This window comes from Homalodisca vitripennis, chromosome 4 (genome assembly GCF_021130785.1).
Source record: "Homalodisca vitripennis isolate AUS2020 chromosome 4, UT_GWSS_2.1, whole genome shotgun sequence".
Classification (NCBI taxonomy): Eukaryota; Metazoa; Arthropoda; class Insecta; order Hemiptera; family Cicadellidae; genus Homalodisca; species Homalodisca vitripennis.
In genome coordinates this window covers 107,647,384-107,674,931 of record NC_060210.1, presented here as the reverse complement: position 1 = coordinate 107,674,931, position 27,548 = coordinate 107,647,384, and the positions used below count along the sequence as shown (strand labels likewise).

At 30.6% G+C, this 27,548-nt stretch overlaps 2 protein-coding genes across 4 annotated transcripts in view; both read right to left on the bottom strand.

Moving 5' to 3' along the window:
- The window catches only part of LOC124359932 (UDP-glucose:glycoprotein glucosyltransferase), a 62,737-nt gene extending 53,158 nt beyond the window's left edge, over positions 1-9,579 (bottom strand). Inside the window, exons 1-4 of the mRNA XM_046813082.1 lie at positions 9,453-9,579; positions 5,213-5,442; positions 4,215-4,447; positions 994-1,182 (exon numbers count right to left, since the gene is read on the bottom strand). Coding sequence (XP_046669038.1) covers positions 994-1,182; positions 4,215-4,447; positions 5,213-5,438 — 648 coding nt within the window. The 5' untranslated portion in view covers positions 5,439-5,442; positions 9,453-9,579. The remainder of the gene's footprint in view (positions 1-993; positions 1,183-4,214; positions 4,448-5,212; positions 5,443-9,452) is intronic.
- Positions 9,580-17,323: 7,744 nt separating this feature from the next.
- LOC124359929 overlaps positions 17,324-27,548 on the bottom strand; it is a 51,836-nt gene continuing 41,611 nt past the window's right edge. For all 3 annotated transcript variants that reach the window (XM_046813078.1, XM_046813080.1, XM_046813079.1), the window contains exons 13-14: positions 25,804-25,992; positions 17,324-23,310 (exon numbers count right to left, since the gene is read on the bottom strand). In XM_046813078.1, coding sequence (XP_046669034.1) covers positions 23,134-23,310; positions 25,804-25,992 — 366 coding nt within the window. In that variant the 3' untranslated portion in view covers positions 17,324-23,133. The remainder of the gene's footprint in view (positions 23,311-25,803; positions 25,993-27,548) is intronic.

Below are 27,548 nucleotides of genomic sequence, written 5' to 3'. Positions count from 1 at the left end.
TAAAATAGTTTTTTATTATACAATGCGTATGTATTCAACCTTCAAAAGATCTTCATAAAAGGTAAGAAACTATCATAAAACATTCATAAAAAGTTATAAATAAGGTTATGTGTTTTAATTTTTAGAAGGTAATGATAAACTAATATCAAGTTATGTAAAATTTTGTATACATATTTGAATTTTAGATATATATTTTTTAACAATAAAAAAATTACCAGTTTGATAAAAAAACTGTATTTCATTTATATTTTAATAATTTTAACGAGTCCTAACAAAAAGAATATATTTTTTGTTTGGCAAATTAAACATCTACAGTTGTTTAAACAACTAGAAATGTATGCATGCTAAAATCACTAAAAAACAGTCGCGACCTGGCTGAAATCAAGGATAAAAAAATTTGCGACCTGAAAGGGTTAAGTTATGATATATTTGTCTTCAAAATGAATGAATGGTTAAACCACTTAAGTGTGTGCTTAAGTGTTAGACCACTTTATAAAAAAGTACAGGTATGTATAGCATGCATCTTTTCATAATTTTGTTGTGGTTCGCAAGACACCTCAACCTAAAAAAAAATTGTAATTGTCCACAATTGAATTTATAAATATGAGCAGTAATGACCATCATGAAGTAATTTTCATTATTCATTATTTCAGTATTTTCTTGATCAAAAAAGAGGCAAAATCAGCAATGGAACAAAAAATACTATATCAAAGTTAATTACAATGATCATAAATATACACTTTTTAACATATTTTCTTCATTGTGGGAAGAAGGCAAACTCAACATTAGTGTTGGAAATATAACTCACTTGAACCAGAAGTGCTCATACAGGTGAAAAACCTACGAAATTTCGTGTGAAGTCATGGGTAATTGTTAGTTCATTATAATCCTTGTCATTGTGTTAACGAAAAAGGTTGAAATTAATTTATCACCTCTCATATATTTAATAATTAAAAAGTCCACATAAACTTTCACTGTTAAAGCCAACAATACCTTGACGAAGTGGCGCAGCACGTAGTCCACCGGCTCCAGTGTAGCCAACTGTCGTAAACGTTTGTGGAACTCTGCAAACTCTGGAGTACCAATTTCTCCATACAGGACAGCAACGACGCTCTTGTTCTCTGACCCAGGATAGTGATGGTCCAGCCGATATGTCTCTACACGCCGACTATCTTGTTTAGTCTGTTCATTAAGGTAAAATACAAAACTCATTTTTAACACATAATTAAACATTATTTAAAATTCATTCTAAAACAAGTGATCCCAACATTAACTGTTCTAATATTTATAGGAAAACTATCTATTCTCATTCTAAACCTATACTATTAAAGTATGTTATTAATTTACTTAGATTTTATACAATAAGTTGTATTATTTTAAGTTATCGTATATTTTTAATAAATAATTCACTGTCAACAAGTAAACTATTTAACGATGAATAAAATTTATTTTTTGACTCTCAATGAAAACGACTTTTGCAATTTTTTTGCGGTTGCCATTGAAGTGTTTTATCGAAAATTCTAGTAACACAAATAAATACATATTTTATACAGGTTGACAAGATAAATTTATCATAATAGTAATAAGTTAATTAAAATCCAATGTAATTAAAGTGAAAAATGGTTTACATTTGAAAGATTTAATGTCATACCAAATTCATGCATACAAAACATAAATAATTTAGATTTAAGACAAAATAATTAACATTTGTAATTCAACAGAGGTATAGATTTATATAAATAAGGTTCCAATGGTCAGAATAATGAATTGTATATGCCACATAGATATGAACAGGTTTGTGCCTCAAATAAACATATGCAATTAAATTTTAAATAATTTATTTATTTTATAAAAATCCTGTTATTTTAAAAATAAGTGAAGGACTGAATTCTAAAACACTACGTGAAATATAAAATACATCAAGTAGTTAACAGTTTATATTGTAATAAACTAAATTCACTGAGTTATCCATGCAATATTTTTAGTAATAATTTTGGGAAAAAAATCTTTATCACCAATATCTGTACATGATTTCTTTTGTAAAAGAATAAGAAAAATTATTTTAGGTCATAGACTAAAAAAAAATGACTGAAGACGATAGGAAATTTTTACAGTATATAAAAAATATGACTGGAGAGGATAACATGTTTTAATTTATTACACATGTGAAAAAAGTTACTAACCCTTTTACTGCTAAGGGGTCTGGCGCATTGCCATACCCAAGATTGCTAAGCATTTTAGGGCATAAATGCAGAGTTTTAGTAAATTCCTTACTATTTCCTTATTTGAGGTCATATCTTGTTACTTTTTTTGTATTGAAGATAAATAACCAATAAACAGAAATAAATACAAAAAAGTACATTTGTACATATTTGGATTGTTATAAAAAAATGTTCTTTATAATGTAAATTTTTTTCACTTTGGCATACAATTTTAGAATGTAAACAATTTTATATTATTTTTCTGATGCTACCATCGGAAAGAGTAACTAAAACTAAACAAATTCCATATATTTTATTTTAATTTTACACAACAAATAAAAAGTGTGAATGAAAAATATAATTTGTTGTCCGCACCAAATTTTGCCCTACATGTAATGTTTGAAACGCTCAAGAGAAATGTAATACACTTACTATTATTAGCATAAATACTTTATTAACTTTAGTATTATTTATAAAAGAAGAAATTCAAGCACAGTTAACACTTTTTTTACCTAAATAATTGTTTTATTCAGTAATAAAACTATAAAAAAAGGTGAAGTAACTCATCATAACCCGCAATGTTCTTATTAGACATAGTTTGTAACTTAGTAAAATATAATACACACGGAAAACACAAATGAAAAATGAAGTAATGCAATGATTTGGAATACTAATGAAGTAGTATTTCACAATTATAACACAACTTAATGGATAAAATAAGATAAAACAGAGTAAACAAAGCACAGCGGCAGTTCGCTCGCAACGTAAACATTCGAACCGACCTTCTTTTTATTTTATTTGAGGTCATATCTTGTTACTTTTTTTGTATTGAAGATAAATAACCAATAAACAGAAATAAATACAAAAAAGTACATTTGTACATATTTGGATTGTTATAAAAAAATGTTCTTTATAATGTAAATTTTTTCACTTTGGCATACAATTTTAGAATGTAAACAATTTTATATTATTTTTCTGATGCTACCATCGGAAAGAGTAACTAAAACTAAACAAATTCCATATATTTTATTTTAATTTTACACAACAAATAAAAAGTGTGGATGAAAAATATAATTTGTTGTCCGCACCAAATTTTGCCCTACATGTAATGTTTGAAACGCTCAAGAGAAATGTAATACACTTACTATTATTAGCATAAATACTTTATTAACTTTAGTATTATTTATAAAAGAAGAAATTCAAGCACAGTTAACACTTTTTTTACCTAAATAATTGTTTTATTCAGTAATAAAACTATAAAAAAGGTGAAGTAACTCATCATAACCCGCAATGTTCTTATTAGACATAGTTTGTAACTTAGTAAAATATAATACACACGGAAAACACAAATGAAAAATGAAGTAATGCAATGATTTGGAATACTAATGAAGTAGTATTTCACAATTATAACACAACTTAATGGATAAAATAAGATAAAACAGAGTAAACAAAGCACAGCGGCAGTTCGCTCGCAACGTAAACATCCGAACCGACCTTCTTTTTATTTCACGTTGAAGACGTATAAATGGCTGGTCGTCGGCAATCAAATATACAAATATCATTACTCTATGGCTTTTGGATGAACTGTCATCGTTTTCAGCCAGTAACTTGCATAAACTGAACCAATACATATAATAATACGCAGCGTCTACGACATAGACGCTGTAGCTCTAAAAGGGTTAAATGATATGTAATTTTAATTTTCTAAGTTATGTTTCATTACACCCTCACTCATTACTCCCTGAAACCATACCTCAAATATATACAGTAAAAAAGTGCACATATTTATCTTCAGCCCTTTTTATTTGGTCATAGCTATAAAATTGCCTACATTTCCTGCTTTTGACTCTTGTAATACCCCATTAATACTGTAATACCTGTAGCAAAATACTTTTCTTCTTTTTTTATTTTTAAAGAAATTATTTTTAAAGGCTGGCTTTAAAAATCTAGCTCTTGATCTCTGTTAATAAAAAAAAGAGAACATTAAATTTGGATTAGTTGAACTGTGCTGACCTTTACTTGTTGGACTGTGACCTGTAGCTGTTCTGGTGAGCATATGACAGTTCCGGCCACATCTACAGCAGCTGGACACTTGAGACCTCTCTGCTGAGCCATCTGGTGGTACATCTCTACCCGAGGAGAATACACATGCAGCGACACTGCGAGTTTCAGTAGGGACAGTTGAGCAGGTGACAATAGCTTGCCGGCCTCAGCGAGTGCTCGATCGTACATGGTTTTGTCAGAGCCTAATATCACATTGAAAATAAATCACATTAGGTAGTTCTTACGTTGACAACTTAAAACACAAATATTGACATCTACAAAATTACATGGATACAGAATATGTTTTACCACCCAACATTTCCCCAGAGCACTATTCAGTAGTGAAAAATTTCCCCCTTACACATTTTTTAATACCATTTTTCTTCTATATCGCTCAACTTATAAATAAACTTAGATGTAGTAAATATCGATTGCAACACAATTGATCTGTGAATACTGGTAGACATATTATTAAGAATTTACGCAACTCTAGTTGTAGGGCAAGTTTTACAGTCATTTTGAGCATTGCAACACAATTAACCTGTGGGCAATAGTAGGCGTATTATCTAGAGTTTCCGTGATTATAGTTATAGTTGACTTACACAGCCATTTTAAGCATTGTAACACAACTGACTTGTGGACACTAGTAGGCATGTTATCAAGAGTTTCCATCATTATAATTATAGTTGAGGTACACAGCAACGAAAATTACCTTTAACCACTGGTAAATATGTTGTCAGTTATTGCAGAAAGACATTCTTTGAATGTGTTTTTAACCTTTTAACCTATTCCTGAAATGTCTCTAAACTAAGACTGCTTTTGTGAACAGGTTATTTATATTTAGTATTGTCTTTTTGTATCTTTTGATTACAAACCTATCACAGTTTACTTTAGTCATTATTGGTGGGAATTCATTCTTTGAATAGTACATGAATAGCTTATGTTTCAGTGAAAGAACTTTAACTTACCAAGCTCTATCAGCGGTATGTCCATGGAACTGATGCCGTCAACAAATTGCCAAAATACTTCAGGACTCTCTTCCGCCAGATACTCAGCAATCTCTAATACTAGAGGAGTTTGTTCCCATTTGGCATCTAATACTGTTGTTACAGATTTTGCTTTCTTTTTTTTCCCTTCAGAAAAATTTATGATGATAGCCAGAAGATACAATAGGACTAATAATTTTCGCCACATTGTCCTGAAACATTTAAAGACATATAAAACTTATATTCCATATTACCTTTTTTTGTTATGAGAGCATTGGAATGCAGTTAACACAAAATACACTCCAATTACATCACCTGACCTAACAAAATAATTTCTAAACACAATAAACTCATTAATCATTGACATACTATTACTTCTCTATATATACGTATCATTGGAGAAAATATTATGATGGTTTGAAAACTCTGATATGGATATCACAGAAAATAGCAATTTGGGGACACCCAGAGTAGAACAGATGAAATTATTTAAAGTATTAATAGATGGGGCATTCAAATCATATGTCTATAGTCATTATCCAAACTACTTAGTAGCCAAACTAAAGCAGCAAATTTGGAATTATAGTATTGTTATGTGTTAATTCACTAATTGTACAGTGACATGTTGTAACTATTTGACATTTATAACACATTTCTAACTTTGTTTTCAATGCTATATTATTTGTAAGATCTTAATTTACTTGAACACTAAAAAAATCCTTTAGTCATATAATAGTGAGAGAAAAAGAAGACATTTTAAGCTGATGATCATCCACTGAAGAGAAAGTGATCCCTAAGATGTATTTTGAACATTAAGTTACCTACTAAAGACGGCCTTTTAATAAATTTAACATAAAACGTTAATTATAGAGTCAAATGAGTTTCTATTATTATGTATACAATTTCCTAATTTATGCAGGTAAAATATAAGTACTATTTAAGTACTAACAGAAGAACTGAACAATCAACTTTGAATATGTTATTAATATCTTTCAGTTAAAAAGATCTAGAATATAAATCATACACCTTAGTAAAAATATTTGTTCTAAAAGTGGTTTATGACTGAATTTTTTCCAAGAGTTAAAGAACACTTGACTTTCTTGACACTTCTTGTACTTGATAATGCGCATCCCTGTTGTCTGATGTATCAATATTTTATGTTACTGGATTGCCATGACAATACAAAACTACTGTGTGGGTGAATATACTGTAGCTGATTATTAAAATCATCTTAGAGTTCATATTTGGTTCTGATTTGATTCTATAGATTAATAAAAAAAATACCACTGGTTAGTCCAGCCGTATTTTAATCTGGTCGAGGACCCAGTCCAAACTAGAGGGAGTCTGTAATAACAAATACAACATTGATCCTCGGCCATAACACGATCTGAAGCCTATTGTTATTGTCATCTTGAATAAAACCATATGAAGCTTCGAGGGGTGGAAATGACAAATAACAAAGTTGTATTAAAAGTAGAAGTACTAATGTCACGCAGAGCAATATTACGTTGTTCTATGTCTGCGCTGTGAGTAACATGATCTTGTGGCCAAGAATAAACATCTCATTGGTCATTAATGACACCTGTTGTTGTGCTATCTCTGGGTAAGTAAAATAACAACCATAATGAATTCGTAACTTGACAAAGATAAAAGATATTATAGTTTCTACCTATATCTACCTAACCATAACTTCCTACTATCCTCCAAGATAGTAAGTATTTCTTATAAGTCATGAAAAGCAGTTCCATTAGGCTACCAATCTATAACTTCGTTGTCATCTTCACCTCCTTATACTACGATAAGTTAATAACACGGATCTTGTTACCTATGTGGATAAAAATAAATGTAATCCTTTCTACAAGCATAATTAATGATAAAAAAAAGTTAATTCACTGAATAAATGAGGACAACTAACCTAACCATAACTTTGTAATCTCATATGTATGTACAAGATACTTATAAAACCTGGTTACTTCAACATAAGAATCAAAATATTACTTTCTTGAGTAAAAAAATATATTCATGTTTTTAATATTAATAACCCTTTCGGTGCCATATGTGTGTGAGAGTAAAATCCACAGAATTGGGAGGCAGTGTTGTCTGAACAATGTAGGTACTTGTTGACTTGTATGTAATAAGAAGTGCCAGACCTAATTGTTGATTTTTACAAGCTTACACAGAATGTTTCCGAAGCCTGCACTGATGGCCAGGTGCATTTCCTGCCCTCAGATTACATGCCCAATTACCCAACTTTTCCATCTTCATATCACGTTGGACGATCAGCACGTAATCCGAGTTCAGCAAAGTACAACCGGAAATGCCCCCGGCCACAGTGCAGACTTCAGTACTGCTAAAAATAGTAGTGCCAATAGAGCTACTTGTGGAGAAAAAAGAAAAACATCCCTCGAGATAGTAACCTAAATTCAAGCTCATATCAATTGGTGCTCGTTAACTTTTTATTATATGTACATATTATGTATTCACCTTCTTAACATAATAAAAAATAGTAGATAGGAACAGACTGGCCTCCTTCTCACTGACATCACTTCCTTTTGAAGGCAGAAAATAAAAACCAATCGTCAAAGACATGTAATTTTCACTGTAAGTCAAATAAAGTCTACATTTTATTTTTGCCAACAGTGCAGGGTGGCTCGAAGGCTGTACTGATGGCTAGAAGTAATTCTAATCAATACTTTCTCGATCTTAGATCACGTCCTAAAACTTACGTGATCTGATTGTCAGAGAAGTTAGACTATCTGGGATGTGATCTGAAGTTGGGAAAATACTGAATAGAAATGCCCCTGGCCATCAGTGCGTGCTTTGGTGGCACCGCACCACCCCGCACTTCTGACGAAACAAGAAAAACATCCCTCGAGTACCCAAATTCAAGCTCAAATCACATGAGCGCTTGTTAAGGTTATCTTTAACTTTTTTATATTTGTAATAGTTAAGTTTGTATAGCCTAATAACAAATAGTGGATAAAGACTTCTTAGAACCCAATAGTTATGTTGTAAGTCAAATTTGAACTAACTTGTTTATAAATTTATTAGTTTATCAGAAAATGTTACATTGTAATGAGTTAGTTAAATTTTCCTTCATCCATTCATTTAAATTGGTATTGGCAAACAACAGTATATCCTATCTCTAGCTGCCATTACTCAAATACCACACACATGGTTTAACTTTGTTTCAATTACTTTGGAACAACACTGTTGAACTGAATTATGTTATTGTATTACTGACTTTTTAGATTGTATTATAGTGAAGGGGTAGTTTTATACATCAAAGAAATATATGTGGTATTTTATATTATATAAAATAATAGAACTTTCTTTATACTAAGTTTGGGCAGTTAGTTAACAGAGTAAACAAACATGTCTGACAGAATTGTAATAGTTCTAATTGATGATTTGATATTATCGATCACTTGAGTGTTGGACGCTTATTATACTACGGCTGTAAAATGAGCTATCGGACATAGATAACGCTAAAAAAATAAATCACAATCACAATTCAAAATATAGTTTACAAAATGACATGTTCATTCTAAATGTTAAAGGCATCGTTATTTCTAATTTTTCAACTTCGAAAACCATATATATACCCTAATTTTGTTCAAGAGGTCAAGTAGAATACATTAATAACATTATTTCACTTATACCCCAAAATTCATTGTGGAGAGCCAATCTCAGTCAAAATATTTTTGGTTTAACATAGTGAATAGAAAATATTGTAAAAGCAAACTTTCAACCCAGTGTGTATATGAACATTTATCAAAATATAGAGGCTCTGGTTATGAACGTATACCTTGAATACTAAACCTTAATTATTATTAAAATGTGACATGTGATTAAAAAACTTAGAAGTTGTTTAAGTATAATAAATAAACTAGGCCCTAGGGTATCTTTTAAATCCAAATTGTTATAATTACTAACTTTGTGAACTTATAGTAGCCTACAGTTTATAGTCTAAGTTATTTTTTCCCAAAATCTAAGCTAACTTTGGTTTAATTGTGACAAAGTAATAAAATATCTTTATATGTACTTTTGCCAATACTCTGAATAGAGATGCTTTGTAAACCGGGAAGACTCCAATACTTAACCTAAAAGTGCACATACATATCTACGTGTTTTAATTTATATATGTGGTATTACAAGTGTTGAATTAGAAAGTATTAATACATTTTATAAATCTCTAAGCATGAATTATACATTTACTTACAGATTTTATAATAATTCAAGTAAATATATCGATCACAGCTTTGAATGACAGTGGCAGTGGCACACCAGGTTTTCGTCTGCCACTTTGAATGTTTTGATTGGTCATTTTTCTCAACCTTCATGATAACTTTTACAGGTTACAATATTTTACTTTTCGGCTGTGAGTGTACATCTCAGGTGTGTTATGTAGGTGATTATTACATTTATTGTAATTTGTATTATTTAGACAACTGTGTACATACTTCATGACAATATTTAATCAAATAGTTATTTAAATAATGAAATTCAAATTAAATTGTCAAAGTGTCAGAAGAATTTTTATTAGACTAATAAAGTATTATCAAAGGCCTTTACTTTTCCTGTTTTTCTATGTCAAAAACAAAGAATGCAAGAAACTATAAAGACATAAACGGAGTGTTCAACTGAAACGTTATATTTTCATTGTTTTTCCGTCATCTTAGTATAGGAAGAATTGCACTTTCAATATTTACCTCTTGAATAAAATTATTGTCAACGGCTCGTCAAACCCTCCACAAGTTTTATGTGTTACTCTTATGTGCTGTATCAAGTGTTATTTTCGGTTATCCACTACAGTCTTGGCATATTTTGTATAACCAATCCGAATCGAATTTGCTTTGGATAATTAGAATAGTAATGGTTGTAGTTTTCGTATAATTCTACCACTTTGGTTACTTCCATAACCTTAGATGATCACCCAGATTTTTGTTTTAAACAAAAATGTGTGTGTCTCTTAAAATCATAAATTAGTTGAATAAGTTTTTAAATTTGATTGAAAATCGATTGTTCCTTAATTGTTTGGTCAACTTTGTTTTTGAAACGTAATTTAAACCCAGGGCTAGCCAGTACATCACCCACCGCCGCACAAGGCGCTATCAGTAACTTAAGTTCATATATGCATTTTACCAATTATATTTCTAAGGGTAAACTAGTTAGAACCTCATGTGACGTATTAAAAATAGTAAAGTGTTTGATCTAGAATTTAAGCAAACACCATAAAATTATCCACAAACTCAATACAAGAAAATTAGTAGGCAAAGTTTTCAGAAACCATTTATTGAACGTTTAATTAGGAGAGGATAGTCATGAATTGATAGTAATAAAATTAATAGCAAATATGTGCAGTTTAGCAAAAGAAAATACTTTATCACTAGGTAAGAGTAGACTTAGCATTCCTCAAAAGTCAAACACAGTTCTGTTTAGTTTTTTTTATATTAACAAGTATGTATAATCCTCATATCTCTTTGTATATACAATTGAAAATTTTAGTTGAGTATTGAATTAGTTAATTTCTTACCTGAGTAATCTGTAATCTAATGTTTGAATTCACTATTATCACTACAATTTAAACTTCAAAGCAAGATTTTGCTCTGTCAGACAAAGAGTATGCGACTCCTTCTTGGACATAATACAGGGTGTATAAAAAAGAATCATCCGATTTCCGATTTAATAAAATCATAACTATTCTGTTTGTTGTGCTAAATGTGCCAACAACGTACTGTTAAAAAGAGTATCTTTAAAAGTTTTACGTGGTTCCCGCTAGGTAGCAGCAGCGCGCTTGAGTGAACGCCCCTACTATTCATTTCTAGTGAAAATGGCGTCTGCACCACAAAAAGCGTTTTGTGTTCTACGTTTTTCGCAGTGTGAGTCTGTAATAAATGTTCAGCGTGACTTTCTTAATAAGTATGGTGTTGATCCTCCTACATCACAGAGCATTAGACGATGGTATGCACAATTTCAAGAAACAGGTTGCCTGTGTAAAGGCAAGTCACCGGGCCCAGAGTTTCCGATGAAGACGTGGAGCGTGTCCGCCATTGTTTCACACGCAGCCCTCAGAAATCTGTTCGCCGCGCTACTCGGCAGCTCAACATACCTCCTATAGCGTGTGTTGCGTCGACGATTACGCATGAAAGGATACTGACTTCAGATACTGCAAGCTCTTCGTGAGGGTGATAAAGAACGACGTGTGGAGTTTTGTAACTTAGTTCTTTATAAGATGATGGACGATGAACATTTTGTATCGCGCATAGTGTTTAGCGACGAGGCAACATTTTATTTACATGGAAAGGTAAACCGCCATAACGTTAGAATATGGGGCACAGAACAACCACTTGATATTGTGCAACATGAGAGAGACTCTCCAAAATTTAATGTGTTTTGCGCGGTTTCACGGGAAAAGATGTACGGTCCATTTTTCTTTGCTGAGAACACTGTTACAGGAATAACATATCTCGATGTGCTTGAGAATCATCTTTTCCCCCAATTGGAGACTGATTCTAACGACTTCATTTACCAACGGGACGGGGCACCGCCACATTGGCTTCTGGCAGTCCGGCCATTTTTAAATCAAAGAATACGTGACCGGTGGATCGGCCGCACTGGACAAAATGATGCACTCTTACATTTCTGGCCTCCAAGGTCACCGGACCTTACTGTATGTGTTTTTTTCTTGTGGGGTGTTATCAAAGACTCTGTATATGTGCATCTGCTACCAACAACAATGGATGAGCTGAGGAATCACATTTCAACAGCAGTGGAATCAGTACCTCAGGACATGCTCGCTGCAGTGGGGATGAATTTGAATACCACATAGGTGTATCTAAAGGTGGACATATTGAACACCTTTGAAAAGGTTTGAAAAAAACTTTTTGAGTTTCCCTTTCAGCCAAAAAAAATGAGTAATTGTATGTTTACTACTGTTCGAAATATAGACATGCCAAATCGGATGATTCTTTTTTATACACTCTGTATGGATATTCAATTGAACATTTAGATAAATAAATATTTAAAAATCATAGGAATTTTTATAGGCCTTCCAGGTGGTGTGTAATGTAAAAAGACAAATTAAAATTCAAAAAGTGTGAATTATCTTAAAAAGTAGTTGTTTCTATATATTATTAAAAAAAAAAAAAAAGTAACTGCCTCACACTTATTGCATTAAAAAGTAACAATCTGCTTATATAAATAATTCACAAACTGTTTGGATTGTAACAATCATAAGAATATTTAATTAGGCTCAAGAATTTATTCTAGCAAGCATTTAAGATTATAGAGCAGTTTTAAAGTGGTTGGATAACATTTTTGCATTGGGCTGTCCAGGCTTGTTTCCCGTACTGTGGTTGGAGAGAGTATATGGCGGACTGCGGCAACTCACCCCACAAGTAGTCCATATTATTTATATATTGATGGGCACCATTTAAGGTAGCATGCCAAATCAAAAGAAAAATTTAAAATATACTATAAAGATGGGTTTCTATAAAATGTTGTAATATATATGTATACAAAATGAGAATCAATACGATTCCATAGTATCATCTTAATGTATTCCGGGAAGTTCCCACATGATTACATCAGACACTACTGATTTCCCGATTTTCTGAGAATTGAGAACACTACTCACCTGGTGCTGCACCACAACCGCTTACTCCTTGTCGGCGATTTAAAAATCAAGTGAATATAAAATCACACAAACATAATCAAATTACCTATTGTTATTTAGTTGCAACGGCCTATGCAGGAAACCCGAGAGGTCTTCCTCCCCGAATTGATATCAAAGGACTTGATAGAAAGTAATGAGAGAGTTTAAGCACAGATGGACAAACTGTCCTTTGACCGCAAAATTGATAGAGTTCTTTCTTGGACCAAGAGGAACTTATATACCAAGTTTCAAGTCCCACTTCTTGAGAAAATATAAAATCAATAGTTCATTTACAGACAGAGATAATGATACCAGTTTAAGAAAGCTCTGTCGATTCCTTGATAATGTAATCTTCTAAAAAGAGTATAAGTTTACTCAAAGCTCTGGCATGAAATAAAATTGAACATTTAATAAGACCTTAATAATTATAGTTTTAAAATCTCTAGACACCGACTTAGAACTAATACGTTTCTATTAGTTACTTCCTTCCAGCAACCCCAAGACCAAAATTCTGGTGGTTTCAAAGGCGTTGATAGTCTATCTGAGCGTTTTCAAAAGCTCAAACATTTTCATCTGTTCCAAAAACAAGTTGAGACAACCTTTGGAACAACTTCATGACACTAAAAGGAAGAATAATCAAGCAATTTGGTTTGATGACCAATTTTTTACACATTTATTTAATTAAAAGTTACTCTCACAGCTCAATAATACGATAATCTTTTAGACTAGAATAAATCTGTAGATACCATTAAAATGAAACCAGGGAAAGATTGTCTCTCCTCCAATGTGATAACTAAATTAAGTTTAACATACATTGTGTTAACATTTAGTTCAACATGAAAATTTGTTTCTAAAAATATATATGTGGTTTACTTACAATTCTTAAAAAACAATACTCTTAGTATTAAAAAATACCATTTGCCCCAATCACAGTACAAACATTAAGCCCAAAAACAGTACGGATTTATTAAAACCCAAAAGTGATAAAACCAACTATACTTGCACAGATTACATGATTTTTACTTGTAGTTGGAAAATAAATATAAATCAGACAATGTTAGTTTATAATAACAAAATGTATTAAGACCTATTAAAAATAACTATTTTCAATTTAAATAGAAAATTTTGTGGAAGACCAATCTGCCGTTACATAAACTAGTGTTGCACATTATTTTGGGACTACTGTACATAAATAGTCATTATATATTAATCATATTTTAAACATAATAAAAAGTACTGGCTGAACTTCACTTGAGTAAATAAGAACAACTACTACTTACTCTAAACTGAATCGTCAATTACACCATTTCCATAGACATGACCAAATAAAATAAACATAAAAATACCTATAGAATGCTTACTTTCATTAATGATTTAAAATATATGACCTATTTGGCATCTGGCCTTCCAGACTTCATACATAATACTCAAAAATAATTCTAAGAGAACAATATTTTGGCCAAATCAAATATCTTCATGAAGATTACTTAAAAATTATGGGCGATATAAATTGTGACAATAATATTTAGGAACTGTTTTAGTTTGCCTTCATAATACTTTGAGTTTGGTATTCTTATAGTAAATTCGGCTTACGAGCCGCCAGCTATAGTAAAACGACCTTTAGTTCTTACCCTTAAGAAAAAAGTAAACCCTTTACAACCAAATAAACAAAAATCGTTTAAAACTGTATTTTTTTTGACAAGACATCTTCGTATAACGCTTAAATAAGGACTGCATGAGGTTTAACATTGTTTGTATGGTGAAAACTCAAGGTCATTTTAATACAGTTGGTTCTTAAATGAAAAAGACTTCATATCACAAAAAATACTCTTAATAAAGAATCTATGCTTTGTAATACTAAGTCTTGTTTGATAGCCATCCAATAATTTGTATTCTAATAAAACTACGGTTAAATTTTGGTAAAAAAATGGAGGAATCATTTTCACACTATAATTTTGTGAGATTAATCAATATTAACCAATATAAATCAGTATATAAATCAGTGGCAATGACTTTGAATACATTATAGAGTGAGTATAGCTACTTAATCTACACTAAATTTCAGGAACTAAGCTAGATAATAGTCTGATAAAATATAAAAAAGGAGATGAGAAGGATTGGCTCTATAGTTTGCCTCACGGACTGTTGTAAAGCATATTTTCAGCCGTAGCCAAATAATAAAGCTTCTTTTAAAAATTAACACAAAATGTAAAAGAATAGTTTAATTTTAAAGTAAAAATATACTATCATGACATTTAATTATTTTGGATCTCTTTCCATTCTATGGTACTTAGTTCTTTTACATAGCTCGCAATCTGTTCTAAACTAACCAAAATTACAGTTTTCTACTAAATAAAACAGAGAAAGTTCCACAAACAATTGATTAACTGTGTCATGTTTTCTACTTAAAACCTACAAAATTTACAATGAAATACTAAAAATATTCTACTGCATTAAAGATCATTAAATAATGGATCAAAATAAACCGTTTGAATAAACTAACTCAATGAAACAACAGCTAAACCTCAGCGAGTTACATCTTGTAAGACTTCTCCACAAAAAAAATATGTTGTGAAAATAAAAAGACTCCAGACCGGTTAAATAAATTTAAAAAATGTGTATGTTAAAATTTTAAAAATGCATACACTTGTAAATTAATACAATATACGACATTTAATATGTCATATAATTAGAAAATTATACAAAGACATTATTATACAAATACCATATGCTTACTAGTATATAATATACTAGTAAAAATGGAAATGTGACAAAATTATATTAAATTTAGAAGTTATATTAAGTAGGTAATAATGTTAAAACATTAATGAACATAACTGCTAACTACAGAAATAGCCTAAATACCTATTCTCAGATGAGGCTATTGACAGACTGAGTAAATATGTAAATATATTAATTCTGTAGCAGACAATCAATACATGATCAGTAGGCATTTTGAAAAGTCACAACGGATGTAATCTTAACGAGGCTGAGATCCTAATACTGGTACCTGTTCATTACATATTAACTTAAAATTCCATAAACCATGATTGCATATACAATGTTCTAAAAGTAAATAAAAACATATTGTAATTTTGTATTAAAAAAAAAATCTTTGGTGTTTAGCGTTATTTTATGCTTGATGTATATCAATACACTTTTCTTACTAAAGGTTAAGAGTTGGCTATAGTGGTTAAATATTGTTATTAAAAAGATTTCAAACTTTTTATTAATCTATCCTTTTAATGTAAACAATTATAAACTCTGTAAAAAAGCACTATGTGTTTGGATTTGTATCAATCATATCCTTAACCTTTGCTGTCAATCTGTTACTTACAGCCTATTCCGACCCTGCCAAGCCTTTGACCACAGACATGTCATAAAACTGCCAGGCCAATTTTAGACATTTGGTAATAAAATTTTGTACAATCATTTTTAAATATCACATAGAGCTAGAATTTACTTTGTTGGTTTTCAAAAAATATTAGTATTAGAAACAGTATAAAAATGTTCTATATGAAACCTTAAAAGAAAAATTTACATATTTGTTAGGACTCTTTAATATTTGTTATGTATACTTCGAAAAAAGAGCGGCCAAAATTGCAATCAAATTATCGATATTTCTATTTAGCCTCGTCCACTCAGACCTCTTCTTCTATAGATTTCTTTTATCCATCTCTTCGAGACCACTAAACAATGAAACTCCATCCATTGAAAATCTTACTCTATAATTTTTATACAAGTATTAGTTGATGGGCAATATATTTCTAAATTAATAATAAGTAGATCGTTGAGATAAAGTTTTAAATAGGTATTTGTTGGTGTTGTTTGAAGTATTGCAAATTATTTAATTCATAATGCAATCCAAGTAAACATAACATATGATTTTTTTAATGTAATTCAGCCTTGGTATTTGTTAAATAAAAATGCACTTGTCAAACTTAGAACAAAATATTAAAAAATATTAGTTCATTTATAAATTATAAACTATTTTAAAAGTCAGACTTTTATAATTCATATGAAAAAATATGAATATAAAAACACTCATAAAAAATAATTATTTGAAAAATAATTCAGTCTTATAACTAAAAATGAACTTATTAAATGTAAAGAAAACTGAAAAGTACAGTTTATTATAAATTATTAACATTTTCAAGTCAGAAATCTAAACATTTAACAGGAGTGAAAAGGATGATACTTAGTGTGAATTCCATTTCTATTTGCACACATATGTATGTAGATTTATTTCTCTAAAAGAATTATATTCATATAAATAATTTAGTTATAAAAACAATGGATTTACTGCAACTTCTAATGTGACTTTTAATACATTTTATAATTATTTTTGCAAACGTCTGTACAACCGAATGCTAGCAGTTTATATGTTGCCAGAAAATCGGACGTTGGAATGAGGCATCAACAACAATTACCAAAAATTAAAGACATAACACCGTTTGAGGTTTAATATTGTTTTTAAACCATAAAACTCACAGTTGCTTCACTATAATAGCCAACTCTTAAATAATTAAGAAGAATAATAAAATGAAATATTATTAATGATGAAAGTTCTGATAAAATGGAACATTCATATTTCCCTTATACAATTTGGAACACAGTATGACAAATATTATAAAGCTATTCTGTATGGCGATAAATCAAAACTATAAAAATAGATAAACAGTATAAATGAATATACATCAGAATAAACACAATAAGTATTTCTGACAACTTAACGATTGTAGGAGGAGAGAGTGGAAGACATGGTTGGCGTCAATATGACAGCCTATCAGTCTAACTACAAGCCATATGATACATGAGGCTTTGGGTTCAAACCATGATGTGACTATAGTGTAGGCAAGGCACCTTCAACAGCTACATTTAAAAATGTTATAACATACAAATCGTTAAAGGAAATGAATACGATCATCTAATCTGAAAAGTGGTTGACATGGTTAAGTTCAGGAGTTTATTATTAATAGAAATAGTGGTAAAATACAACCGCAATTATTTTTGAATCACTGAAAACTACAGACAGGAGTTAATTACTTACTTAGCTTATGGTCTAAAGGATAATTAGTTAAAGGATACAGTGCTGTTATCCTATATCATTGATATTATTTCCCCAGATTTACTTATTCAACTATTTATAAATCGAAAAATAGATAGTTTTTTTCTTAAGTGACCCTGTATTTGAAACAAGTCTTCACATCATGGTTAGAAACAGTATATTGTGTCATCACAGTAACAATGAATACGGCTAGGTCTACAAGTCTAAGATCAACGATTTATTATTAAGTTTATAATACGTTAATATTTTGATCCAAGTACCTTTTCAAAATTAGCAAACCTATAAAAATAATAATATATTTTTATGGTAATAAAATTTAACAATTAATTTTTGTTATTAAAATAAAGTTGTCCCTTAATTTTTACAAATGAAATATTTAAATTTATTGACTAAAATTTTGGTGCTAAATTAATTACTGAACTAATGACAAACAGTTTGATCAATAACTTGAATTCATATGACTTTGATTGTGATAGTAAATACAGTGGAACCTTGGCAAGATGAAGTTGAAGAGGAATTAACAAGTTCATATCTCTGAGATTTACAATATAGGGTTCACACCCAAATTTACTCCTTTGTACACTACAAGGAAACATGGAAGTTTTCTAGATCAGTTCAATTTTGTTTGCTTACTTCACCTTATAAAGGTTTATTTTTTAGTATAAGAGTTGTAAAATGAACAGATTTGAGATACAAAGCAGAGATGGACAGTCTCCACTTCTTGATTCTCATGTATACTAATACTAACAGCAGTAAATTATATTAAATGGGTTACAGCTTCTATAATTTCTAATCACATAAACATAATGATTTTTTTTTAAACAAAAAGTAAGTGTTTTTTACTGACAAATATCTTAATTTTACAGATTTGAAAATACTAAAAAACAGAGTTTGATCATAGTTTGATAAACCACGGAAATACATATTTTAAACCAGATTCACCAGGAACATCAAAATAGTGTACATATTGACTCCATGATGTGCCATACTTAAAATTATTAAAAAAAAGTAGTATAACTTAATTGTAAGATTAAATTAATCAGTATTTAGGTTTCATATCTATTTGACGAGCCTTATAACATTGTAACACGTTCTTTTGAGCTAATAAAGATTTCATTTCATTTCAACACTGAAAGAGCAGCCACATTTGTTATTTACTCAGTTAACTTGTGATGACCATTGAAGCACCAACAGTGGCCAGATAAAAAGCTTCATTGCAAAAGCAGAGACATTTAGCAGTCGACATCAAAGGAGGAGCCACATTTGTTACTACCTAGTTATCTCGTGATGATCACTGTCCCACTAGACATGGCAATTTTTTTTATTTATAGGCTATTTTAATGATTCAACTACTCCCTCAGTAGGTAGTACATAATTTGGAGTTGCATTAATTGTTTCTTATAAGGAAAGTAAATAAAAAATAAAAAATCGTTAGTATTATTAAAAATTGGTTTCTATTGCATCTTAATCAAGCTAATTACTTATTAAAGATCTGCAGTAATACTTAAGTTTAAATTAGCATAAAAATTTATTATTCCTCAACTTTACATTATTTAAATCACCCAAAACAAATCAAAATCAGAATAATCTTTATTTGTCATCATTAAGATTACACATATTGTCAAGAAAGAAAATATTCAAATTGGTATCTATACAATATAAAACTAAGAGTAAGAAATGGGAATTAGCAATTAACAGATTATAGAGCACATGTTTATGACAAAGTTATTGATTTTTAGTTCCAATACAAAACTGAGAATAAGACTGAAAACTGAAAAACCAGAATCGGAACTAAAAACAGTGAAGCTTAACCATGCCTAATAAAAAATCCTTATTTTACTTTGGGATGCACAAAGTAAATGTTGAAATACAGTTTGAATATTTACACATAATATTATGAGAAATTTACAGTGAATTTGTGCCATAGACAAATTTCTTTTATTAAAGTTCCACTGTATTATACATATATTGATCCTAAATAAGTAAACTACTTTAGTTAAAACTAGAATACCAAAAAATACACAACTGGGCAAAGTATAGAGCTAATTTCTTTTAGCTGCACAAAATTACAAGATATATTTTAAATCCCAAAAAGTCACTAAAATACTAACAACAGCTGCTATAACATGTGCTGAGATCGTAACTTATTGTCTTTGTAGCCTTCAGCGCACAACACGTCTAGTTGATGTTCCTAAACCTCACAACAACTATCAGTGATGCATTTCCAAGGCCTTGATTGATGCACTTTTAAAAACATCTGTACAAAATTACAACTGTCATAATACACTTACATTAGGCCTATTTTTGTCACATTATAAGTACAAGTATTAAAGTATAACAAAAGCATATCAGAACACTTCATTTAACTCTAAACAAGCTTGCTTTCTCTAGAGCATGGTTCACTATAATATAGTATATCTTCTACACAATCTACCACCTGTAGTAGAAATTTATTTTAAAATTAGTGTGAGGTAACTAGATGAAAATCTTGATAACTACATATAAAAAATCAATATTCCTGTTATTTAATTTTAATATTTATATATATTACATATTTATATTATTACATATTTCATTTATATTTATTTTAATACAGTAATAATTTGAATGACCAGTAAAATCTACAAAACTTACATAATTAATTAGCTCAGATATGTTACAGTTCAAATAAAGACATGTTCTTATTTTTTTAATATATCTGGATTTATTACCGATTTTGAGTAATAAATAATTACTTAATCTGTGGTTTTAGACACATTTTGTAGATATGCTTCTTTAAAGACAACTGGCATACATAGTTCTAAAATTATTCTGAATTAAAACCAACTATATAGTACAGGCATTGTTTTTCACACTATATTTTAAACTATAAGTAGTATTCCACTGTAACAGTAATTGGTAAGTAATAAGAATGTAGGATCTTACAGTTCAGCGGCATATTTAGGGGAAGGGTCCAGGGAGACTGGGTTTTCCAAACAGACAGAGGAAATAATAAAATCTTCCGAGAATGGTTACGGTGCCAATAACTTAAATATTAGGCATTGCCAATGATAAAAACTAGAAATACATATCAATTTAGAAATAACCCTTTTGAATTGATTACTTATACAGAACACTACGACCAGACAAAAATATCCCTTATACTTGTTGCAAATGGTTCATTGACTGGGCGCAGCTGTAATGTGTGAGCTGTATAGCAGCCCATAGCATACTTCAGGTTGTAGTATAGCCTACTTGTATCAGAGTAAATCGTAATTGTAATTTAATTCCTTAATCAGAACTCCTTTTTTTATTATAAACACTTTAATGAGCACATTAATAGATCTGCAGAGAAAGACTTTACATTAACTTAAGTTCTTTAAATCTTGCTTGGCAAATATATCTTATATTTAAGTACAGGGATTTTTGTGAGACCTCCATGAACCCGATTTGCGATTTTTCAATAGAGAACTGACTTTTATTCAAGTTTATGTACATAAAAATAACAAAATTAAACATGATAATTTATAGTTTATAGTACTGAGACTGCCAAAATAGATATGGACTGAAGTTAAATAAAGAAAACATATTGAACAAATAGAAGTCACGTTTGTATAACTTATTCAACCTCTTCTCTAAATGCTGGTTCACATTTTATAAACACATTTTACACACATTTTAAACACAAAAAAGAAGGGCTCAAACTAAACCTTTATTATATGAGATGATGGCTTTGGACCGAAAACCAAGGTAGTGGATATGCCACTGCAACTGTTTATTAGGGAAACATAAGATGTGCAATCACAACAATTTTACAGTTTAAGTTGGCAGTGAAAGTTTCAGATACAAAGTCTTACTTCAGCTTCAGTATAACATGAAATGTAAAGGAATTGAGGTTTCTGAAATGGGATTGAATGTAAACTGTAAAAGTATGTCCAGCCATGATATCTAAAACGTTATATAAGAGGGTTTGTTGTGATTCAGAGATATATTAAGATTGAAGATAGATTAAGATAGGGATGTTTATAAAGCCTGATATTACAATGAAATTGCTTTCATTAAGAAATTATATTTGTTTATTTACTTTGTTGTATTTAAGTACAATGCTTCTTCATGCTGTGATATACTTCCATCATTAAAAACTACAAAAACTTGTGGTCTAGTGTATGGTACCTTTTTACTCTTTAATAACACATTTAACCCTCTAGCAGGCAATTTTTGGTAATGGAAGCATATTTGAAATATTTATAAAAAGGGTTTAACTTTTAAATATAAAAAAAGAAATATAATACAATTTAACAATTAAAATATTTCAATTTTTTCCTAAAATATAATATACTTTATTTATTCAGAGAACAAAAGGAGAATAAGTATGTTCAATCGCAATTGTTTCATGTACTTGTAAGTTCTGAATAACTACATAAACTTTTGGTATTGTATATCGTTTGTTGATAAATAAAATAAAATTTGAAACAGATTGATTTACTTCATTAAAATTTATAATGGCTTAGTTTGTACAAGACAGTAATGCAATGATAACATTTTAATCGTTATAGTAAAATAATGAGTGTAATTTTTTTCTGATATGTAAAACTTTTAGCAAATATATAATATAGTAATGACAAAGACATTTATTGTTATAGCCCTTTATTCCAAGTAGGTGGCCATCTGAATTGCAATACGTTTGATTGACTTGAAGAATGATACAACACGACTGACTACTCAGGTGGTAAAGGTGTAATAAATATATTTTAAATAGTTTCCATTTAAAAAAATTTCAAACATTAAAACAATTAAAATTTGTTACACTGATTATTAAAAATGAATATCTTTTTTTAGTAAAAGGCAAGCACAGTAACCAACAACATTTAGTTGTTTACTTACCTTCCTCAAATGTTTAATAAAATATTACATTACATCTTTAATTAAACAGAAATGAGCTTATTAACTGATGTATAAAAAAGTTACTATAGTAATTCTATACTAATAAAAGCACCAGTTGAATTTACACCAAAATGCTTTGTCAAAACACATCCAAAGCCAATGCCTCAAAATTGGTTTTCAAATAAAACAGAATAACAACTTAATATTCAACCAGTATTAGCTAAAAAAGTTTATCCATAATGGTTGCAATATGTTACATAGACAAACATATCAAAACTGCTGCATTAGATATAATATAATTCACAGAGGCACTGGCTATTCAACGTTAGTGGAGATCGGCTTCTCCTCGGCACCTATGAGGAATTCGAAAAGCGTGGAGTTGTCTGTGGGGTTTGGGTTGTCAAGAGTAGCTTGCAGGAACCGTAATACTGCCCCAGTCAGCTCCCCCACACTCCACTGTCGGTCCAGCAGCACTCGGCACACAGTGTCAAGCTGTAACAAGCAAGGCTAGTTATCTGTGGTGATAGCGTTCTGTACAGAATGGGTGAGTTAAATTTTTAGTGTCCACTTGGGTTCAGTTGAATACAATACACAGACTCGCCTCAAAATGTGAGTGAGCTCCAGTGTTGTGAGTTTGGTAACTATTTGTGAGTGCCTACTCCAGTTTCTATGTGGATAAAGTTGAGCGCCTACTCGCACAACGAACTGCATACTCGCAGATTGGTGACTGTGTGCCCAGTAGCAGACTCACCACAGCCAAGAGTATTCTCACTGTAGTTGTCATAGCTGAATTTATATTAGTGTATAGTAAGTTGAAATTCACAAGAAGAAGGTTACCGAATTTACCCCATTGGAAAATCAATTTGGAGGCCTTTAGGAAATCAACCGAAATGGAGTACTCTTTACAGCACCTGTTATTTTTTGTATAAATATGTATAGAAAAGTTGTTATGTCATAAAAAAGTTTTACTGGTGTTTCTTTGGTGGAAAGTATTTGCAAATATTTATGGACCTAAATAATAAATAAATGTTTAAGATAACATTTATAGATCTCATCTTACATTTAAAATGGTTAATTGTTTAATGGAAACATCAACATATGAGTATGACACCTATTTTTAAGATAATACAGTCAGTTTTCAGTGGAATATTAAAAAAATACTGCCTTTTTAAACATCTTTTTAGAAGAAAGGGTAAATAAAATACTTTTTTATTATTCCACAAGAAGTGGAAGGTATTTGACACAAGATTTAGGGTTATGTTATAATGAGGTCCAAAGAAAAATGGTTGAAGGTAAAGATGAAAGCTTAAAAAGTATATACAAAAATGATGACTGGAAAAAATGAATTGTATCTGTATTATTTTGGAAATTCATATTTGTAAAGATTAATTTGACTTATAAAATGTTTCATCAAAACACAATTAATTTTCCAAATCTATATTTCATAAAGATTGTTTTGAGAGCCATCTCACAACTGACTATTCTGTCTTATTCAACTCATCCATAATCTGGTAACATGGGTTTCTCCAATATGATGGAAAATTCTTTTATTACTAACACATTTTGTTTTTATTCTCTCGTGATTCAAAACGTACCACTTTGAGTTCTATAGTTTTGTGAATTAATGAAATAAATTCAAATTATAAAAAATGGATGGCGATAACATTTATCTGTACACAGTTGAGAAAGTGTTATTACATGTTATCACGACGAGAATGCACTATTGCCGGTGGTGCAGAAGGAGCCAATCAGCAGGGGTTCCTATTCAGACATGAACGCTCTCCTCCACCTTGGATTGCGAGAACACAGTTGTATTTTGTAATTTTACGTGATTGGACACTCACCTTCTAAGTCAAAACTTTATTCAACTGAAATTGAGACTTGACTCACATATGCGAGTGGATTCTTGAGATTCTTTGAGAGTCCTCTAACAAGTGCCTGCTAAGCTTTATTCAACACAATCAATATCCCTGTCAACTCTCCGCCCTCAAAATACAGTGTCAAAATGTAACGGGAAAAAACTATGAAATGAGTATGAGATATGATTATTTCAAATTTAGTGACCAGCAGGCCGTTTTTCGAGAGATTTTCGAATTAAGAATAGCATACATATTAACCTGGGATCCTAAGAATGTCCATGTAAAATTTTAGTACCATCAGTCTAGTAGTTTTTAAGTGATTGAGTAAAAACACACACAAACACACAGACAGACAGACACCATTGATTATTATGTAATTGTATAGAAGTATAGATTTTATTTTCTAAACAAAACAAATCAAATGAGTTTTAATAAAATTTAGATATAAAATAGTAAAACTAACATTTAAATTATAGAGCTATATTAAACTAATAGTTCCACTGCTTTAGCATTTCACACTCGTTATACTCAGATTTATTTCTTAATGTATGTAAAATATTTTATAGAATAAAAAAAAACTTTGTACACTGTGCTTCCAAGTTGATGAGTGTAAACCACCAGGTAGTTGGGTTGTGTTGAGCAGCTGTGTTATTGTTTGTAGTTGTAAGGGTTAATATTCTTCAGAGGTCACTGACAGATTTATAGAAACACTATTAAAATATTCTACACTATAACTAATCAATGAAATTTATGAAACAAAAAAGAACATGAAGATAATTTTATAAAGAACTGTTTTAGGGGTGCTTTATATATAACATATATAAGATTGAACAGATAACAAATTTTATGATTGTCTGTACCATAATTTTACTTCTTGGCAATAAAGACAATGATTGATTGTTGTAGTTTTCTGAAGGTACAAAAAGATTAATGCAATCATTCTTTTCACTTGATCTGTGAGTTCTTGGTCAAGAGTTAGAATGTTGGTTGAGTAATCACAAATACATAACTGAAATATTATTACATTTAAAATGAGTTATACATTACTTCTATAACTTTTGTATTTATTTTTAGTCTCTAAAAGTAATCACTATTATTTAAGAACAAAGGTACTAGAGAATGTTACCTTGAGGAGTTTGTAGTGGCAGCAGGTGAAATAGAGAAGATGAGGTACACCAGCTACACTGGCTGTGAGCCACTGAATCAACAACTTGAGCTGAGGCTCCCCCAGATTACTGCTGCCACAACCCCAGTTGCCAGTGGCCACAGGCAGCAGACTGCGTTCACACTCACGCTTCTGTCCCACCACCGACATCTGCACAAAAACAGATCTTACAACAATACAAATTACTGCTGCTAAAACCCCAATTCCCTCCATACCAATTCTTCTTGATCCTTCCTCTCAGCCGGGAGATCCTTTGCAATGTAGTTAGGTAAGTTTTAAAAATATTGTTGGAACTGAATCGTTTTCAAATTTAGAAAAATAATTTTATCCAATAAAAAAAATCTACATGTTTCCAAGCTAATGCCTTTTATTTAACACACTCGCTGTGAGTGACGACAATTGTTGTCATGCAATACTGGCGCGCCATGCAGATGACAACAATAGCAGACATCTGCTCGCTTGGCTGCCATTGCCTCAGTGTGAGCCTAGCAGTTGCTGTGGAAGGTTGTGCCGTTTGCCACGTGTTGTGCCCGTTTCATACGTTGTTTATTCACAATCCGTCCATGGTTCACAATTTTTGTTTGCTGGCTGTGCTGTATTGTTTATTGTGTGTAGTGTATGGTGTAAGGTGACTGAGTATGTGTATTTATTATTGTATATAGGCAATATGGAGGACAACAATGAACTAGTGAAAGAATTTATGAGTGAACAGGACGATTCCAATTCAAGTTCTATTTTTACTATTTTTCCATGTTTATGGACTGTTTTCAATTTTTTACACAAAACAATTTTTTCACTATTTGTGCTATTGACAAAGTCTTCCGTGAGTGACAGTGCCATTCGGGAGTAATAGACCCAATATTTTGCGGTACTGACTAAATGGGGACCGGTGCTGGGTGCGGCTGACAACAATTGTTGTAACAGTTATAATGTCACCAAATCTGGCAGTGGGGTTACCTGGACAACCTTGTACAACCTTTTTGGCTGCTCTGACTTCATTTTTGGTAAGTTGAAAATAAAATTCTCGCATTTACCATGACCGGTAAAATTTTTTTCAGCAGCGAATATGTTAAGAAACACATGTATTATTTTAGCAGGATTCCACTATGGACCTGTGTCATAAAATACAAAATAATTGCTGTAAAATGAAAAAAGTGTTCAAAAGTGGCAGAGCAAAACGAAAAATGGCGAAAGAAAAGGAGAAAAAGGATGAAGAGGTCATGGCCAAATCACATTGCATGACTAACTTTATAACAAGTGTAATGCAACACCCACACAATATCTGTTACTGAAACTACAGAAAACAAAGACATCATGAATAATGATGTAGACAAGCCAATTACCAATAACAATGCTCAACAGCAAAGAAACAAAACAGAAGCCAATAAAGTAGAAGAGGTGGGTTATTTTACATGCTATCATACTTTGGAATTGCATTAAATAGCAAACACATTTTGTTTTATAGAACCCTGAAGTAAAAGTACAGTTTAAACTTCAGTCTTAAAATTAATATTTTGTAAATTGTGTTTTTATAAATTCTTTGAAAATCTTAACTTAGGAGAAAATAAACTATCACGAAGTTTATACAACATTTTTTAATGAATTTTATAAGTTATGAGGAACTGAGGGTTACCTATTAAAACAGTTGCAATCTCAGAACTTTAAACACATTTTATGTCAAATTATGCAAAAAATCTTTCTTAAAC